Source organism: Hemitrygon akajei, chromosome 11 (genome assembly GCF_048418815.1).
Source record: "Hemitrygon akajei chromosome 11, sHemAka1.3, whole genome shotgun sequence".
Classification (NCBI taxonomy): Eukaryota; Metazoa; Chordata; class Chondrichthyes; order Myliobatiformes; family Dasyatidae; genus Hemitrygon; species Hemitrygon akajei.
The window spans coordinates 6,862,367-6,883,620 of NC_133134.1; the positions used below are offsets into that span (position 1 = coordinate 6,862,367).

Genomic DNA, 21,254 nt, shown 5'->3' on the forward strand with positions numbered 1-21,254 from the left:
CCATGATTTATCTCATTCAACAAAAGCCATGAACTAAACTTGTGGTAGGAAGAGCTTTCTTCTGGGCACGTCACCTGTTTATTTGGATGACTTTAGAAGACTATTTTAGCCAAAGAGTGGTGAATCTGTAAAATCCATTGCCACAGTTGGCTGTGGAGGCCAAGTCATTGGGTATGTATAAAGTGGAAGTTGATAGGTTCTTGGTTAGTAAATGCATCAAAAATTACAGGAAGAAGGCAGGAGAATGGGGTTGAGGGATAATAAGTCAGCCACTATGGAATGGAGAAGCAGATTTGATCAGCCAAATGGCCTAACTTTCCTCCCATGTCTTATGGATTACAGTTTAAACTTAACTTGTTCCACAGCTTTCAGGATGAGATTCAACATTTCATAAAGAGCACTACTCAGATATTTTGTGCTATGATTGCACTTTAACATAAGCATGTCTCCCTAGGTATAAGAGTGGGAATGTGTATGAGGGAGAATGGAAGAACTTTACACGCCATGGAGAAGGCACCATGAGTTGGATTTCTACTAATGAAGAATACACTGGTCAATGGGAAAATGGTATTCAGGTGAGATTATAGCCATCCCTATTAAGCTTCCTTTTTGTTACTGGAAGTTAACATTATCAGAACATTGTGATAAGTTTTGGGCCCCAAATCTAAAAAAGTTGTGCTGATATTTGAGTGTCTCCAGAGAAGGTACACGAGAATGATCCCAGGAGTGAAAGGGTTAATATATGAGGAGCGGTGATGGCTCTGGGCCTGTACTCACTGGAGTTTAGAAGAATGAGGAGGGATCTCATTGAAACCTACCAAATATTGAAAGGTGTGGATAGAGTGAGTATAGAGAGAATGTTTCCATTAGTGGGAGAGTCTAGGACCAAAGGGAAAAGCCTCAAAATAGAAAGATGTCCCTTTAGAATTGAGATGAGGAAGAATTTCTTTAATCAGAGGGTAGCAAATCTGTGTAATTCATTGCCACAGACAGCTGCAGAGGCTAAGTCATTAAAGCTGAAGTCTTGATGAGTAAGGGTGTCAAAGGCTACGGGAAGAATGCAAGAGAATGGGGCTGAGAGGGAAAATAAATCAGCCGTGATCAAATTGTGAAGCAGGCTCGATGGGTTTATTGGCCTAATTCTACTCTTATGTCTTATGGTTACCAACTTCTAAGTTCTGTACAAACTGTAAGAATTTCTGGGTTTAGCAATGTGAAAATTCAGGAAGCAGTGAAGGTCTTTGACACAATATATGATCCCTGACTGTAAACGGGAACTGGATACATGGGTGTAGAAAGGGTTCCTCTGCTCAATTTATAGTGTACCATTCACATTTTTCAAACGGTTTCCTGAATTGAAGTAAGCAAATAGAAACAGAGAGAGAAACCCTTGCCACTCATCAAAATAATGGTGTCAGGTAGAGGTAAAAGTTTTGAGGAAAAGTGGGCCATTTCTCTCTGGTGATGAGGTCAATACTTAGTCTTCATCCTACATTACTGAGAGGATTATTTCAGAGGGTAGTTACAAATATAGAATGAACAGCCAGCTGAATTGCAGATTCAATTGTTAAGATTCAACATTTAAAAGAAGCTTGGATAGGTACATGGATAAGGGAGGTATGATGAGCTATGACCTGGGTGTAAGTAGATGGGACTAGGCAGAAGATCAGATTGGCATGGACTAGATGGGATGAAGGGCCTGTTTCTGTGCTGTAGTGCTTTATGCCTATATTTGTTAAAAAATTTACCTTTGTGGGAACATATGTAAAATTAACTCATCATTTCCTTCAACACCAGTTAAAATTAGTGTAGTTTGCCAATAAATAGATATCAATTTTTTTTTTAGTTTCTTCAGAAACAAAAGGTCATATGAGTATTCATTAATTCCATCTTAATTATCCTATAGTGTACCTTGGACTTCAATTCTTCGTAATGTTGATTAGGACCAGGACACTCAGGATAATGCTGTTCTCTTTTGAAGTTGTAGTATGAGGACTTTTACTTTCACCTGAGGACCTTTGATGTCTCAAGTGAAAGACTGTGCCTCAAAGAATGCAGCAGTCCCTCAGAACTACATTAGGTATTGCGTCACGGATTTTACATTTAAGACTCTGGATTAGGACTTGAATCCACAAGTGCTTCTCAATGTATCCTACTATATTCATATGCAGCAACGTCGCAGGCTACTAATAAATGTCTCTTATTTGCAGTTAGCTTTAACCCCCAAACTTCAACTTTAAGGATCAACCAGTGCCAACAATGAAACACCAGTTAAAATTGATACCTGTACCCAGCTGGAAGCCTGGGAAGACTTTATTCATCATATATGTTGGGAAAGCACTAAATCCTTTTTTAAGGATCAGCTTTATTTGTCATAGACCTTTACTTGGATTAGGAATTTGCTGTGGTGTGTCGGTCAGGGCGCTGCATGCAACAAAAAACAACGATGTTCAACAATTATAAAGAATAAAGAATGATATAAAAAATAAGGTTTGAGGTCATGGAATAAAATACGTAACAACCAGCATGTATTTACAATGAAAACAGCATTATAAAAAGTGGTTTGAACTGTTCACAGTGCAGTGCAGTAACAGGGTAATAGTCAGAGGGGATGGGGGTGGGTGCTAACTAGAATGGTCGATCAGATTAACTGCCTGGGGGAAGAAACTTTTAAGATGGAATGAAATTTTTGTTTTAATGGCCTCGTAATGCTTTCCAGAAGGGAGCTTTTGGAAAAAGCAGTTTAGATAGATAGATAGATAGATAGATACTTTATTCATCCCCATGGGGAAATTCAACATTTTTTCCAATGTCCCATACACTTATTGTAGCAAAACTAATTACATACAATACTTAACTCAGTAAAAATATGATATGCATCTAAAATCACCCTCTCAAAAAGCATTAATAATAGCTTTTAAAAAGTTCTTAAGTAGTTTACTTAAATACATTGAGTCCTAACCACGGCACTTTAACCTATCTTACTCCTGGGGGTTGAATTGTAAAGCCGAATGGCATTGGGGAGTATTGATCTCTTCATCCTGTCTGAGGAGCATTGCATTGATAGCAACCTGTCACTGAAACTGCTTCTCTGTCTCTGGATGGTGCTATGTAGAGGATGTTCAGGGTTTTCCATAATTGACCGTAGCCTACTCAGCGCCCTTCGCTCTGCTACCGATGTTATACTCTCCAGTACTTTGCCCACGACAGAGCCCGCCTTCCTTACCAGCTTATTAAGACGTGAGGTGTCCCTCTTCTTAATGCTGCCTCCCCAACACGCCACCACAAAGAAGAGGGCACTCTCCACAACTGACCTATAGAACATCTTCAGCATCTCACTACAAACATTGAATGACGCCAACCTTCTAAGGAAGTACAGTCGACTCTGTGCCTTCCTGCACAGTAGGTAGTGTCTACAATAACTTCTCTTGCCCAGTTCATTGTCCTGGACACATGCAAGTCCTGCAGTGACGGTCAATGACCTTTTCTGCTGACCTGACAGCTTGCTTAGTTTTCATATATTATGAGAGGACGCTGCACTAAACCAGATAGGAAATAGCTGATGTGAGGATACTCTCTATGATGGCAGTGTAGAATCGTACCAGTATGTTCTGGGAAGGATGGAATTTTACCAGCTGCCACAAGAACTACATCCTCTGTTTGTTATAAATTGGGGTGGCATGGTAGGATAGTAGTTAGAACAATGCTTTACAGTACAGGTGAATAAGTGTTCAATTCCTGCTGCTGCCTCTAAGTAGTTTGTACATTTTCCCTGTGACTGTGTGGGTTTCCTCTGGGAGCTCTGGTTTCATCCCACAGTCCAGAGATGTACAGTTGGTAGGTTAGTTGGTTATTGTAAATTGTCTTGTGATTAGGCTCTGATTAAATTGGGGGATTGATGGGTGACACAGCTGAAAGGGCAGAAAGGGCCTGTTCTGTGATGTATCTCAATAAATAAACAAATTGTATGGTATAAACCAGTCTCTTACCCCACAAGCTCAGTATCAGAGTGAAATATGGCTTGAAGTAGCTCTGTTTTCTTACACAGATGTGTGTGTCCATGTTTGCAAAATGATGATGTGATTGTGAATACGTGTTTACATTGTCACAAGAATGGCAATAAGGAATAACACAGTGCCGCTAATTGCTAGATGTACAGTATACATCTGTGGTACTTTGCGCATTAGAGTTTATATTCTATTTAGAAACCAGTTTGAGATTTCTCAGGACTTCTTTTTTTCCAGCATGGATTTGGGACCCACAACTGGTTTCTGAAGAGGATGTCAGCAACTCAGTATCCACTAAGAAATCAATACATAGGGCAGTTTGTGAAGGGACTCCGTCAAGGGCATGGCAAGTTCTTCTATGCAAGTGGATCTATGTACATTGGTGAATGGCTGGCAAACAAGAAGCATGGTTCAGTAAGTTTCCTCCAATAAACACTGGCATCTTTTTTTTAAATTAAGAGGCCTGATGAAGAGTCCCAGCCTTAAACATCAACTGTTTATTCCTCTCCATAGATGCTGCCTGACCATTGGTCCAGCACTTTGTGTGTGTTGCTCCAGATTTCCAGCATCTGCAGAATCCCTTGCGTTTTTAAATGTACACAGTATACAGCCTGAAATACTTGCCTTGCAGATATTCACGAAAAACAGAACCACAAGAGAATGAATGACAGAAAAATGTTAAAACCCCAAAGCCCCTTCTCACCCCTCCCCCACACAAGCAGCAGCAAAACATCAACCTCTCCCCTGCCCCCCCGACCCACTTCAGCTATAAGTGTAAGTGTCAGCACCCACCACCCACCAGCAACAGCAAAGCAGTCAAAGAGAAATCATGATCTGCAGTCAACAAAAAAAACAACTACTGTTTACCTGACAGTTTGACATGTTTTCAATATGAATTGTAATTCAGTCTTTTACCTCTTATTGTATTAGGGAACATTCGTCTTTAAGAATGGTCGTACTTATGAGGGAGAATTTTTGGAAGACTGTATGGCAGAGTTTCCGAATTTTTCAATTGATGGTATGAATACACCAGACCTCAGTACAATACGTACCCAATCACCAATTGAAACTGGTAGGTATATTTGCAGAAATATCAAACTATATGTAAAGAAAAGTATTTGTCTTCACACTTATAACCATAGTATGAAACATCCTCTCCATAATACGTTATTACTGGATATTTAATGGTGTTTTATAAACAAAATTAATGTATATATTTCTTGAAATCTGACCCATGGTAAGGATATAATTGTGTTGGAAATTTCTGCATGAGTCTCTTAAGCAGGCATGGGCAAACTACGGCCCGTGGGCCATATGCGGCCCGTTAAGCTTTTTAATCCGGCCCGCAGAACTTGATGAAATTATATTAATAAACCTTGTTAACACCTCAGATCCATCCTGAGAATCGCCACAACAAAACTAAATCCAGACTTTGATGCGCTGGCTAAAAAGGGAGACCAACAACACTGTTCCCACTGAAATTAAAAATAAGTTTCTTCGTTGTGTTATGTAAAAAATGCATTTGAAAATATTTTTTTCAATAAGCCTTACATGTTACATGTCATTTCTGTTAAGTGATGGACATGAGTAGTGCGCAGGTGCACGTACGTTCTCAAAATAAAAAATGCGCTCCAGATCAAATAACGCACTCCGCATACTGGCGCGCTGTCACTGTTCTGTCCTTCTGCTGGTTGTTGAGTTTTGGCACAGGGGACAATTGAATAAGAAGGAGCAGGACAAGTAGACCTGCATCTCCTACCGTTTTTGAAATAAAGACAGTCAGGAGGAGAGTGATGATGATAATATCTTGAAGGATAACAGAATTTTCAGTGCTTTAAAATAATAACTGTTACTATTAAAAAAAGCTGTATTTTATTCATTTAATTTTCAGTGTTTTAAAAGTCATTTCAATAAATAGCTAAATACCATGGGACTTCAAAGACAGATATTTTGTTGTAATGTATTTGTTTATTTTCAATTGAAATTAAAGCACATGTTTTCTACATATCCCATGATATTTTATTTTCTCTTATGAGGTGTATTACCAAAACACTCCGTCCATCTGCTCCTGGTCCGGCCCCCCTGTCAAATTTTAGAACCCTTTGTGGCCCACAAGTCAAAAAGTTTGCCCACCCCTGCTCTTAAGCCTTTGTACACACCATCTGTACCAGTTTGCAACCTTGGTATTGACAAACTTTGAGGTAATGTTACAGCTCTATAAAACCCTGGTTACACCACACTTGGAATACTGTGCTCAGTTCTGTTTGCCTCATTATAGGAACAATGGGAAGGAGGTGAAAGCTTCAACAGGGAAGAGGCTATGTAGCAACTACGCCATTGCTACCAGCCTCAAAAACTTTCCCCAAGCAGTAAGGCTGATCAACTCCTCCACCCACTAACCTACCAGTCCACAACCCCAACCACCACTACTTTATCATTTCCTGACAGAGCCACCTTATGTATGGACACTCCTGTGCCTGGCATCACTTTATAGATATGCAATCTATGTATATAAGCTATCTTATGTATTTATCTCTTTGGAGTGTTACGAACCCCGTAACTGGGTCACTTACCAGCAAAGATAGAGAGGTCCGTTGAAGTCTGATGGTACTATTTTTAACAGTATTTATTGGTAAAAATACACAAAAATAATATCAATGCAAACATACAGATACTATACGTCGTCAATACTAAATCTAAAAGTGCGGGTATAATAATAATCAATAAGAAATAGCTCTATCGTTGTCTAGGGGATAATATATTGTCCGATGGAAATATAAAAGTCACTCAGTTCATTCAGGCTGCAGTCTTTGGTTGGAGTCAAGAGAGAGATTTTTAGAAACTTGCCGGCTTTTCCTTTTATGATTTTGAACCTTCGAGAGTTCCGTTGGTGTGGCCGGTCACTTGTGGCCTCTCCTTTAGCTAAAGCCGTTCTTCCGTGGCGAGCCCGCCAATTCCCAGGCAAGGGAAAAGGACGCACGTGAGTCCCCCACCGGCTGTCGCTATTAAATACTGTCACGGGATTTCTAGCGTTTCTCCTGGTGCGTCTAAAGGGGTTGTTCCCCAGACCCTCTTTTATCCTTACTCACGGGGTCTCAGATGTCAATCAGGTTGGGATGATGCAATCCCTCAACCAGCCCACTCTGGTCATCCCCTGAGGGGCTTCAATGAATAGTACAGTACTCAATACACAATTCCGTCTCCAAGAGACAATGGCCGTTATCCGTGGCTTTGTCTTGCTGAGGCCAGGACACATTCCAAAACCTTGAGGATTCTCTCTCATTTCCTGGGTCCCAGACCCGAATTAATAGCGATCTTGTGATTCTCAAGAAAGAGGGGGCTACTTTGTACCCTTCGGCCCCTCAGAGTTGTGACACATTCGTAACAGGAGCAAAGGAGGATGAGAGGTGACTATATAGAGGTATATAAGATGATCAGAGGCATAGATTGAGTGGATAGCCAGAGACTTTTCTTAAGGTAGAAATGGGTAATATGAGGGGGCAAATTTTGAGGTAATTGAAGGAACATATAAAAGATGTTAAAGGTAAGTTTTTTTAAAACAGTGTTTGGTGGAACATGCTGCCAAGAATGAAGGTAGAGGGAGATACAATAGGAGTATTTATGAAATGCTTAGATAGGCACATACATGATATAACAATACTGGGCTTCCTAGGAGGGAAGGATTGGATTATTCTTGGAGTAGGTCTAAAGGTTGGCCTGTTCTGTGTTCTAAACCAGTGCAAGAAATGGTAGTCTCTGAAAGGCTGCAGAATAAGTTGCTGAGACCAGCAGCAGCAGGGAGAGGTAGGGGTAGGACTAGCAGACTGATGTAAGGGAAAAAGCCAGAATGGGTGTGGGGCAGCATGAACAGCAGTTAACTTTCAAAAAGAAGTGAAACATTGAAAAACAGTAGATTCAGAAAGCACAGAAACAGGCTCTTCAACTCATCATGTCCATGCTGACTATTAACAATCTGTCTATTCTAAACCTATTTCCAGCCCTTGAACTGTAACTTTCTATGCTTTGTCAATTCAAATACTCACCTAGATCCTACTTAACTATTGTGAGAGTTTCTGCCTCTTATTCCTCAGGCAGTGCTTTTCAGATTCTAATTAGACTTCTCTGAGTGAAAAAGTTCTTCCTCAGATCCCCTCTAAATCTCCTACTTTGTGCCTTAATCCTATGGTCTCTGGTTTTTGGCATCTGTGTTCTGGATGATGATGTATTGATGAAGGATCTTGACCCAAAATGTTGACTGTTTATTCGTCTCATGACCTGCTGAGTTCCTCCAGCATTTTGTGTGTGTTCTTCTGTTCAGAAGAAAAAATTTCTCATCAACTATGCTATCTACACCTCATTATTTTGATCAGGTACACTCCTTTGCAAAGGAAACACACCCCAGCCCCTCTAGTCTTTCCTTATAACCTGGCAAACCCCTCGGTGCTCTCTCCAGTGCATTACATCCTTCCTATAGTGTTGTGACCAGAACTGCATCCAGTACTCTAGCTGTGCCGTTGTACCTTAACCTTATTTTATGCTCTGGCTGATTTAAAAAAAAAGCTTTCCAGGCTTATCCTGATTGCGTGTGGGTTTTACATGCAGTTGAAAGTTCCTCAGTAAGGACTGGTGTGTGTTTCTCCTGACCCCCTCTTTCTGAAGTCTGCAATCAATTCCCTGGTTTTGCTGATGTTGAATGTGAGATTGTTGTTGTGAAATCACTTATAAGCTGATCTATGCTTAGTGGCCACTTTATGTACCCTCTATACCTAATAAAATGGCCGCTGAATATATGTTTGTGGCCTTCTGCTGCTGTAACCCATCCACTACAAGGTTTGATATGTTGTGTGTTCAGAGCTGCTCTTCTGCATGCCACCATTGCATTGCATGGTTAGTTGAGTTACCGATACCTTCCTGTCAGCTGGACACTCTGCTCTGTCCTCTCTCATTAACAAGACATTTTTCACTTACAGAACTGCCGCTTGCTGAATGGTTTTGTTTCTCACACCATTATCTGAGACAGTTATACATGTAAATCCCATTAGACCAGCAGTTTCTGAGATATTCAAACCACCCTGTTTGACACCAGCAAACTTTCCATGGTCAAAGTCACTTAGATCACATTTCTTTCCTCTTTCTGATTTTTGGTCTAAACAACAACTGACCTTCTTTACTATGTCTAGATGCCTTTATGCATTGAGTTGCTGGCATATGACTCACTCATTAGATGTTTGCATTAATGAGCAGGTGAACAGGTGTACCCAATAAAATGGCCACTGAGTGTATTTCACTCCTGTCCAAAACTCTCATGAATAGTTTGAGCCTATTTTTTATTCCAATGCCACTTACTACTTACCCTAAATAGATTGTGTTTAGTGCCACATAAGTTCAGGAAGGCTAAAGTGCCTTATAGTTTAAGTTAACATCATAGGCATGACACATGGTATATGTATGTTTCACAATGTAAAGACAGTATGTCCCTGTTATAAATAAAACTATAATTTATATTAATAAATGTTAATAAAAACAAACAGAAATAACAGATTTTATTTCTTTTGTTACAAGGAAGTGTGAAAAAAAGTGAATCAGAAAGTGTCATTCAGTCAGTTCTGCAACATAATGTAGAGCTTAATATTGAATCACTTTTGGAAAAGATCCCAGTTGAAGACAGAGAACACGAGACTTTTCAGGTAAGACTGTGACATAGGAGCAGAATTAGGCTGTTCAGCCAATCAAGTTTGCTCCACCATTTCATCATGGCTGACTTATTATGCCTCTCAAATCCATTCTCTTGTTTCTTCCTTTGATGTAACCTTTGACGCCCTTACTAATCACCTATCAACCTCTACTTTAAATATGCCCAATGACTTCACCTTTATAACCATCTGTGACAATGAATTCCACAGATTCACCACTTTCTGGCTAAAGACATTGCTCCTCAGCTCTGTTGTAAAAGGATGTCCTTCTATTCTAAGAATGTGCCCTCTGTCTAGACTCTGCCACTATAGGAAACATCCTCTCTACATCCATTCCTTCTAGGCCTTTCAATATTCAATAGGTTTCAATGAAATTCCCTCCTCATTCTTCTAAACTCCAGTGAGAACAAGCCCAGGGACATCAAATACTCCTCATAGTTAACCTTTTCATTCCCGGAATTGGTCTCGTGAACCTCTTCTGGACCCCAAGCAGAACTCCATCAGGTTATATAACTACAGATGCTGGAAATCTGAACCAGAACCAGATTTATTATCATTAAGTTATATGACGTGAAATCTGTTGTTTCATGTCAGTGCAACAACATAAAATGACTATAAATTACAACAATGAAGAAATAGTTCAAATAAAAAGGCATAACGAGGTGGTGTACATGAATTTGTACACTGTTCAGAAATATTATGGCAGAGAGGAAGAAGCTATTCTAAAACATTGATCATGTGTTTTCATGCACCTATACTTCCTCTGATGGTAGTAATGAGAAGAGAGCATGTCCCAGATGGTGAGTGTCCTTAGTGATGGTGCAGTTTTTACACAGAGTGTGGTTAGTTAATGGAACATGCTATCAGGCCAGGTGGCAGCAGAAGATATAATATGAATATTTAAGGTAGGATACTGAAAACCTGTGCCAACCAGCTGGTGAGAATGTTCAAAGACATCTTCAATCTCTCACTGCTGCAGTTGGAAGTTCCTACCAGTTTCAAAAGGGCAACATTCATATCAGAGCCCAAGAAGAGCAGAGTGAGCTGCCTCAATGACTCACATCTACTGTGATGAAGTACTTTGAGAGGTGGTCATGGCCAGAATCAAATCCTGCTTAAGTAAGGACCTGGGCCCACTTTGCGTATCCCAATAGGTGCAATCTCACTGAGCCCTAGACCACCTATGTCAGACTGCTGTTTATTGATTACAGCTCAGTGTTCAACACCATCATACTCTCAGTACTAATCAACAAACTTCAAAACTTGAGCCTCTGTACCTCCCTCTGCAACTGGATCCTTGACTTCCTCAGCAGAAGACCACAGTCAGTGTGGATCAGTCACAGTCAACACCAGCACAACTCAGGGATGCATGCTCAGCCCATTGCTCTACTCTCTAGACTAGACACAGCTCAAATTGACAAGACGTGTGGTTATGGTCCCGGTGCGGAGAGAAAGAAACACTGAAGTGGATCAGCAGTTCACTGACTTTACTGAGAACTGCAGAATTAAAGAGAAAACAGTAAATGCTACGTAAACAGGCTACTGTGGAGGCCAAGTTGATAGTTTCCTGATCAGTCAGGGCATCAAAGGATATGATGAGAAGGTAGATGTATGGGGTTGAGTGAGATCTGGGATCAGCCATGATGGAATGGCAGAGCAGACACAATGGGCTGAATGGCCTAATTATGCTCCTATGTCTTATGGTCTTATTAACTAAAATTCTCAAACCTAAACACTGTGGCTAGATGCAGTAATTAAATACTAAATGAATACTGCACCTTATAACATCAATCCAAACGTTAGTCTCCTTTCCCAGACAAGGACGTAGGTAACAGGGAACAGTAGATGTTGTTGAGGTTTTGGTCTAGTCTCAACAAGATTAGAATGATAGGAAGGGAGTTAAATACCACCACAATGCAACACTGATTAGCTGGGATGTGCATACTCACTCGTGTGATTGCCAAACCTGTTTTGCAGTCCGCCTGTTCAGGCACACAGACCCCACGGCAGAATCTGTGGTGGTGACACAAACACCATCTATAAATTGTCCAATAACACAAATTGTTGTAGGAAAAATCTCAGATGGTGATGAGGAGGCATACAGGAGTGAGATAGATTGGCTGTTTGAGTTGTGTCAGAACAACAACATTGCTGTTAATAAGACCAAGCAGTGCAGATCAGGAAGGGGAAGTCAGGGGAACACACACCAATCCTCTTTGAGGGATCAGCAGTGGAAAGGGTGCTTAGGACTGGAAAAAGCTGCAAAAGGTCGCAAACTCAGCCAACCCCATCATGGACATTAGCCTCCCCCACCCCCCAGCATCGAGAACATCTTCAAAAGGCAATGGCTCAAAAAGGTGGCATCCATCATTAAGGATCCTCATCAACAAGGACATACCCTCTTCTCATTGCTATCATCAGGAAGGAGGTACAGGAGCCTGAAGACACACACTCAATGTTTCAGGAACAGCTCTTCCCATCCGCCTTTAGGTTTCTGAATGGACCATGAATCAACCCATGAACATATCCTCACTATTTTTTGCTCTCTTTTTACACTACTTATTTAAATATTTAAAAAATATATAGTCCTTATTTTAATTTATACTTTTTATGTATTACACTGTACTGCTGCTCAAAAGATCAAATTTCACAACGTATGCCAGTGATATTAATCCTGATTCTAATTCTGACAGACTTGTGAACAGGTAGGGAACAGCAGGAAATGGACCATGGTTAGGCTGATGGGATTAGTTTAACTTGGCATGGTCTGCATAGATATGGTGAGCTTGAAGGGCTTGTTCCCATCCCATACTGATCTGTGTATTCCCTCCTTCACCAAATGCCCTTCTCAGCTTACGATGACCTCTGCTAAAATTTTATAAGGAGTTTTTAATCAGAGTTCCAATGTTATGTGAGCTTAATTCTGTTTTGTACAGGTAAAGTATGCTATTCTTCGACATTTCACACAACTAAAAAGAATATACAGGTTCTACAGTAGTCTGGGACACCAGGAATCACTGGATAATACTTTCTTACTGAGCCAGCTCCAGTTCTGGCGGTTTCTCAAAGACTGCAAGTTTCACCATTATGGTTTGAGCCTGGCTAACATGGACAGAATCCTTCATGGTAAGTGAATTTTCTTCAGTGTTTACCCAGTCTTGTTCTGTTTGATAATGCTGAAATATTGTAGCCACTAACAGATAAAGGAGGTAATGGTTCCTTAAGAGAGTGTATATCTCTTGATTTTCTTAGTGTTCAAGATTCAAGATTGTTTAATGTTATCAGTACACAAGTGTAAATGAGAACAAAACACAGTGGATTCTAGTTAATTGGTTAATTAGTCCATTGGTTAATTGAGGCAGCTGCTTATTTGGGACAACTCTTAAAGAACAAAAACTAATTGAGAAAATAGCCGGGATTCCCTTTATTTATTTGTCCCACTTAATAGGGGCAGGTGGTTGTTGTTGAACAGTTTCTATCTAGCATCAGAATCTTGTACTTGTGTGGCCATTTGACACAACATCAGGCTTGGAGCAGTTTTTAAACATTGTCAGTTGTGTGCATGTGTTCTAAAAGCAGTGATTTTGTCACTGATAGTTGGTGAGGAATAAGCAGTATGGCAATCCCTAACTGTTATGCTCACTGTGATTTCAAGTACTCAGCTTTGGAAATGACAGAAATGGCCAGGAGTGAAAATGAAATGATTTCACTACTTCAATAAGTTAGGAACTAAGAAGGATTTGAAGGTATCGACAGTCACCTTGAATGTCACAATAAAAATGAAGATTTGGAGGATGCAGTCATCAATAACATTGTTTGAAGGCCATCCATAATCGACACTAGGTGGCTGTGCTGGTTTTGTACATTTACAGTCAATCAAACAGGTTCCAAAGGTAGCCATAGCCAAAGGGTGGTAGCAGGGACGAGCTCCCACTGCTAAACAAATGCTCTTCATGACATGCGCCTCAAACAGCCTCTGACAACCAAGTCCAACTCCTGGCCTTCATGTGTGGCATAGTTCTTATACCCGGCGGAGCTGTTCTCACTGACAGGAGAAGGGGCAAAGTTGGGCCACTGGCGCCTAAAAACCAGTTGCTCCGGGCAGATGGGGCTCGTTAACCACGGATGGTAGCTCATGTAGGAGAGGAAAAACTCTGATTTCAAACCTCCGCTGCCTTGCGACTATACCCACTCACGGGAAAGGCTTTGGGATAAACCCCGAGGAAAAATCCGGAGTCGGAGTCCCGAAGGTGGCTGACTGCTGTACCCAGCACTGGCACAGCAACTCCTGCGATGCTGCTGACACCAAACTGTTACCAATTTTTGCCATTCCTTTGGACCTAATATCAGCATGGAGAGGGGGGTCCCACTGCATGGGCAACAGACGGATCTCCATATCAACTCTGTACTGGCTTACGCCCTGGAGAGGCCACTCCAGTGACTACCAGAGGCAAAGTACCCATGGTGGGCCACGACCGATGGAGGCCACACACACAGTCAGTCAAAAGAACACATACACTGGATGAATTCCTCTGTCGATAGCTGTAAAGAAATAATTCAGTTTTATAGTACTGTAATAGTATTGATAGTATTCTAAATTGTTCTGTATTTAATCTTAACACATAATTTGTTACTCAGTTAAATGATAGTTTGTCTTTTTAATAGCTTTTTTAACTATTTCTATGAAACTTTGGCTAAATGGGGCAGTTGTTTAATGGGGTCAAAATATACTGGCCTTGATATGTCCCAATTTGGAATCCACTATAATTCTTACTCTAAACCTGTTGCAGCACAAAAAAAGCAGTAAGATAATGAACACAATAAAAAAGTGCAATAAATATAAATGCATAATGTAGCTTAATACATTGATTGATTATATGTCCGTAAAGTGAAGCTAGGCACTTGAGTGTCTGTACATAAGATGACTGACAAGAAATGATAAAGTAGTGGTGGCTAGGGGTGTGAGGGGTAGGGGTGTTGATCAGCCTTACTGTTTGGAAAAAGTTACTGTTTTTGGGTCTGGTGGTCCTGGCGTGGATGCTACGTAGCCTCCTTCAGGGTGAGCGGGATCCCTCATGATATTGCTGGTCTTTTTCCAGCACCTTTCAATATGTGTGTCCTTGATGGTGAGAAGGCTGGTGCTGTAATGGTATTGATTTTGCTGACTGTGAAGATTTAAACACAAATAAAGACTTTAAGTCCTATCTGATATAAATAGCCACAAGTACCCTCACTTAAGGGAGATAGTATGGTAACTATTCAATCTTCAACACTAATTTACTCCATGTTTATTCTCCATGGTGAGTTTAGCTGTCGATTGGTGGGTCCCCTGTTCCTACCAAGGAGATCGCTCCCTACGCAACTCCCTCCTCCATTCATCCCTCTCCACAGATCTCCCTCTTGGCACTTACCCTGGCAAACTGAACAAGTGCTACACCTGCCTCAACACGTCTTCCTTCACTACTATTCAGGATCCCAACAGTCCTTCCAGGTGAGATGGCACTTCACCTGTGAGACTGTTGGGGCCATCTGCTGTATCAGGTGCTCCCAGTGTGGCCTCCTGTATATCAGTGAGACCCGATATAGATTTGAAGACCACTTCACTGGGCACCTACGCTCTGTCCACCAGAAAACGTTGGATCTCCCAACAGTTACCCATGTTAATACCACTTCCCAATCTCATTCCGATATATCAGTCCATGGTCTCCTCTAGTGCCACGATGAGGCCACGCTCAATTTGGAGGAGCAACACCTTATAATTCGTCTGGGTAGCCTCAAACCTGATGGCATGAACTTCGATTTCTTGAACTTCTGATAATGCCCCCTCCCTCCTCTCCCTCACCATTCCCTCTCTTACCTTATCTCTTTACGTGCCCATCACCTCCCTCTGATGCTCCTTTCCCTTCCCTTTCTTCCTTGGCCTTCTATCCTTTTTTTAAATCAGATTTCCCCCTTCTGTAGCCCTTTATTTCTTTCACCAATCGATTTCTCAGCTCTTTACTTCACTACTCTCCCCCCACTCCTGTTTTCACCTATCACCTACTACCTTGTATTTCTTCCTCCTGTCCCCCATCTTCTTACTCTGATTTCTCATCTTTTTTCTCTAGTTCTGATGAAGGGTCTCAGCCCGAAATGTTAACTTTTTACTCTTTTCCGTAGATGCTGCCTGGCCTGCTGCATTCCTCCAGCGTGTTATGTGGATTTCCAGCAGCTGCAGATTTTTTTCTTGTTTACAATTTCTATTACAAAGACATACCAATAAATTGCAGACAAACAATTCATGTGTCACAGTAACCTAAGCTGGAGGAATAGATTCTACTTCACCCCATGTTTCTTCTTGATGTTCCTTACCCCATTCCTAATAAGTCTGAACTGCTCACTACATGTATACCTTTCTTTCCCCTTGGGTGACTTCACATGCATATGTTATTTCCTCAGATCTCCTTTGAGCACAATTTGACTAAAAACGTTTTTCGGAGACATTGATCTCAGCTGATGCTCACAGTTCCCAATTAGTGCCGTAAATGCGAACCTCCTTGAGCACATGAAACTCCTAACCAGAAGCACATCAGTTACTGATATGCTAAGTGCTATATCCATCTGTTCTGCAAGCTTCTTTGAAGTAAGCAACTTAGGAGTCAGTCTGTCTGTTCGAAACAACCTAAAATTAAACAACCCATTTTCTCACACTACACTTGAAGAAATAAAGCAGGTGCAATGACTATACAGACAGACCATCTGCGACACAGAGTTTCTTTGTAAAGCTATTCTATAGAGAGTGCTTTTTAACCTCAAGCTGATTACTGCTTTCAAATTACATGTTTAAAAACTGAAGACTAACTCCCTTTTATGACAAGAAATTTGATTTTACAAATGGCAGCTGCTGTAGATTTAGAAAGCAAGCTTAGCAAACGTGAGGCTCCTTGCCCCAGGATAGTGAATATCTATCGCAGTGCTAGTGATACTGCCCAATGGTACTTTTGTTCATAAATCTATCTAAAAGTTTTAATGATTTTTAAAATTTAGTATTAAGAGTGGCTTAGATCACTGTGCTACTGTCTTACTCAGCAGCACAGTCAAAACAAATGTCATATAATTATCCAAATAGTTTACATTAAATACTTGGACAAAAGTACCAATTTTACAATTGTACAAAAGGCACATCCTTTTCTATTGTTTTTTCTTATGACTGTTTTGGAATTAGCTGTACAGGTTATTCTCATTTAACATGCATTTCCCTAACACAAAATAGCGATAAAAGGTTGATGGTTAGGGGACACTATTTGCAAAATGTTCAAAGTTCAAAGTAAATTTATTATTAAAGTACATATATGTCATCATTTTCTGAGGTTCATTTTCATGTGGACATTCACAATAAATACAAGAAACACAATAGAATCAGTGAAAGACTGCCAACCCCTAACATGATAAACAATCAATATACAAAAGACAAAAAACTGTGCAAATACAAACAGAAAAAAATGAGTTAATATTAATAAATAAGCAATAAATATTAAGAATCAAGATGAAATCCTGATTGAGAAGTTGCAGAATCTGGGCCTCTGTACCTCCCTCTGCAATTGGATCCTTGACTTCCTAACCCGAAGACCATAGCCTGTGTGGATTGGTGATAATATATCCTCCTCGCTGACGATCAACACTGGCGCACCTCAGGAGAAGGTGCTTAGCCCACTGTTCTACTCTCCATATACACATGACTGTGTGGCCAGGCATAGCTCAAATACCATCTATAAATTTGCTGACGATACAACTATTGTTGGTAGAATCTCAGGAGGTGACGAAAGGGCATACAGGAATGAGATATGCCAACTAGTGGAATGGTGCTGCAGCAACAACCTGGCACTCAATATCAGTAAGATGAAACAGCTGATTGTGAACTTCAGGAAGGGCAAGATGAAGGAACACATATCAATCCTCATAGACGGATCAGAAATGGAGAGAGTGAGCAGTTTCAAGTTCCTTGGTGTCAAGATCTCTGAGGATCTAACCTGGTTCCAACATATCGATGTAGTTATAAAGAAGGCAAGACAGTGGCTATACTTCATTAGGAGTTTGAAGAGATTTGGCATGTCAACAAATACACTCAAAAACTTCTATAGTTGTACCATGGAGAGCATTCCGACAGGCTGCATCACTGTCTGGTATGGAGGGGCTACTGCACAGCCCGAAAGAAGCTGCAGAAGGTTGTAAATCTAGTCAACTCCATCTTGGGTACTAGCCTACAAAGTACCCAAGGGAGTGGTGTCTCAGAAAGGCAGCGTCCATTATTAAGGACCACCAACACCCAGGGCATGCCCTTCATTCATTGTTAGGAGGTAGGATTCACTGTGATTCACTGGTAGGAGGTACAGGAGCCTGAAGGCACACACTCAGCGATTCAGGAACAGCTTCTTTCCCTCTGCCATCTGATTCCTAAATGGACATTGAATCTTTGGACACTACCTCACTTTTTAAAATATATAGTATTTCTGTTTTTGCCCTTAAAAAAAATCTTTACTTATTTATTATTATTATAATTATTATTTTACTTATTTATTATTATTATTATTATTATTATTATTATTATTTTCTCTGCTAGATTATGTATTGCATTGAATTGCTGCTGTTAAGTTAACAAATTTCACATCACCTGTCGATGATAATAAACCTGATTCTGATTCTGAAGAGTCCTGAAGAGTCAGTTCAGTGATGGGGCAAGTGAAGTTACCCTCTCTGGTTCAAGAGCCTGATTGGTGTGGGGTAATAGCTATTGTTTAACCTGGTGGTATATGCTCTGAGGGTCCTGTACCACCTTCCTTATGGCACCAGTGAGAAGAGAGCATGGCCTGGATAAAAGGGGTCCTTGAGGATGTATGCTGCTTTCCTACAATAACACTCCATATACAGTACTGTGCAAAAGTCTTAGACACATATATGTACCTAGGGTGCCTAAGACTTTTGCAGACGACTGCAGTAATTTTATATATTGTACTGTACTGCTGTCACAAAAAAATCAAATTTCATGACATATGTGAGTGATGATAAACCTGATTCTGATATGGGTCTCTATTATGGACTGAGAGTGGGAAGGGGGTAAGGATAGGGGAATCATAGTTGGGAAAAGGGAGGGGAAGGAATGGGAAGCACCTGGAAGACATTCTGTAATGATCAGTAAACCAATTGTTTGAAATCATATGACCTTCTCTGGTGTCTGAGGGCTGGGTGTGTGTGCACCCGCGCCACCACTCGCTCCTGGCACCTCTTCTCTGACACCTGTCCCACACACCTCTCTTGTGGTACTCCACCCTCACCACTCTCAACATCCCACAGATTTACAAACCCACTCTCCATTCCATGTTGACAAATACAATTATGCAAAATGTTTAGCACCCCAGTTATTTATAATTCTGTTGGTAAAAATGAAATTAAATCATTAGAAGCAGGTAACATAGGGTCAGAAGGTATTGAATCATTGTGGATAAAGCTAAGGAACTACAAGGGTAAAAAGACCCTGATGGGGGTTATATACAGACCTCCAAACAGTAGTAAGGAACTGGTCTTCAAGTTACAATGGGATATAGAAAATGCATGCCAAAAGGGCAATGTTACTATATTCATGGATGATTTCAATATGCAGGTAGATTAGGAATATCAGGTTGGTGCTGGATTCCAAGAGGAGAAATTTATAGAATGCCTACGAGACAGCTTTTTAGAGCAGTTCATGGTTGAGCCCACTAAGGGATCAGCTATTCTGGAATGGGTGTTGTGCAATGAACCAAATTGATTGGAGAGCTTAAGGTAAAAGAACCCTAAGGGGGTAATGATCATAATATGGTGGAATTCATCCTGCACTTTGAGAAAGCAAAGCTGAAGCCAGATGTATCAGTATTATAGTAGAGTAAAGGGAATTACAGAGGCATGAGAGAGGAGTAGGACAGAATTGATTAGAAAAGAACACTGGCAAAAATGATGGCAGAGCAGCAATGGCTGGAATTTCTGGAAGCAATTTGGAAGGCACAAGGGTATATACATCCCAAAGAGGGAGAAGTATTCTAAAGGAAAGATTACACAACCATGGCTAACAAGAGAAATCAAAACCAAAGTAAAAGTCAAAGAGAGGGCATATAAAAGAGCAAAAATTAGTGGGAAGTTGGAGGATTGGGAAGCTTTTAAAAAACCAACAGAAGGCAACTAAAAAAGTCTTTTAGAAGGTAAAGATGGAATACAAAAATAAGCTAGCTAATTAATTAAAGAGGATACCAAAAGTTTCTTCAGATACATAAAATGTAAAAGACAGGTGAGAGTGGATATCGGAGTGCTAGAAAACGCACAGTAAGGAAGTAATGGGGGACAAGGAAATGGCAGGCGAACTGAGTAAGAATTTTGCACCAGCAATATGGTAGAAGTTCGAGCTGTCAGGGCATCATGAAGTGTGTGAAGTTACCATTATTAGGGAGATGGTTCTTGGGAAACTGAAAGGTCTGTAAGTAGATTAGTCACTTGGACCAGATGGTGTACACCCCAGGGTTCTGAAAGGTGGCTGAAGAGATTGTGGAGGCATTAGTAATGATATTTCAAGAATTGCTAGATTCTGGAATGGTTCTAGAAGACTGGAAAATTACATATGTCACTCCAGTCTTCAAGAAGGGATAGGCAATCAGAGGAAAGGAAATTACTGTATAGTCCAGTTACTGTATTCTGAGCTCAGTGGTTACGAAGATGTTGGAGTCGATTGTTAAGGATGTGGTGGGCTTTTTGGTTGGGATTGCGGGGCCGTAGGGTGCATCCTTCCATCGTCATGAGGCTCTTCAGGTGTATCGTTTCGGGAGATGAGATGTTCTCCAACATCTACAAGATCAAGGAAGGCTCGAAGCGTATCATTTATGAGGTGGAGGGTAAGTATATTAGCAGAGTGGAAGGAGGGATTGATGACTCGTTAATTGGTGGCAATGTTTCCCAAGAATGTCCTGCTGAGCCGTTGGAACTGGTAAAAAAAAAGGATGTGGATTCAGGGTACTTGGAGACAATGATAAAATAGGCCATAGTCAGCATGGTTTCTTCAAGTGAAAATCTTGCCTGACAAATCTATTGGAATTCTTTGAAGAAATAGCAAGTGTTACGAACCCCGTAACTGGGTCACTTACCAGCAAAGATAGAGAGGTCCTTTGAAGCCTGATGATACGATTTTTAACAGTATTTATTAGTAAAAATACACAAAAATAATATCAATGCAAACATACAGATAATATACGTCCTCAATACTAAATCTAAAAGTGCGGGTATAATAATAATCAATAAGAAATAAGCTCTATCGTTGTCTAGGGGATAATGTATTGTCCGATGGAAATATAAAGTTCACTCAGTTCATGCAGGCTGCAGCCTTTGGGGACCGCTGGGTTTGCAATGGTTGGAGAAAGAGAGAGAGTTTTGGGAGAAAAACTTGCCAGCTTTTCCTTTTATGATTTCGATCCGTTGGGAGTCCCGTTGGTGTGGCTGTTCACTTGTGGCCTCTCCTTTAGCTAAAGCCATTCTTCCGTGGTGAGGCCGCCAATCC

General features: G+C 40.7%; 1 protein-coding gene across 3 annotated transcripts in view; it reads left to right on the forward strand.

The window, feature by feature from the left end:
- The window catches only part of rsph10b (radial spoke head 10 homolog B), a 70,349-nt gene that overhangs the window by 11,525 nt on the left and 37,570 nt on the right, over window positions 1–21,254 (forward strand). For all 3 annotated transcript variants that reach the window (XM_073060163.1, XM_073060164.1, XM_073060165.1), the window contains exons 6-10: window positions 455–575; window positions 4,245–4,421; window positions 4,938–5,079; window positions 9,570–9,694; window positions 12,637–12,826. In XM_073060163.1, the coding sequence (XP_072916264.1) occupies window positions 455–575; window positions 4,245–4,421; window positions 4,938–5,079; window positions 9,570–9,694; window positions 12,637–12,826 (755 nt within the window). The remainder of the gene's footprint in view (window positions 1–454; window positions 576–4,244; window positions 4,422–4,937; window positions 5,080–9,569; window positions 9,695–12,636; window positions 12,827–21,254) is intronic.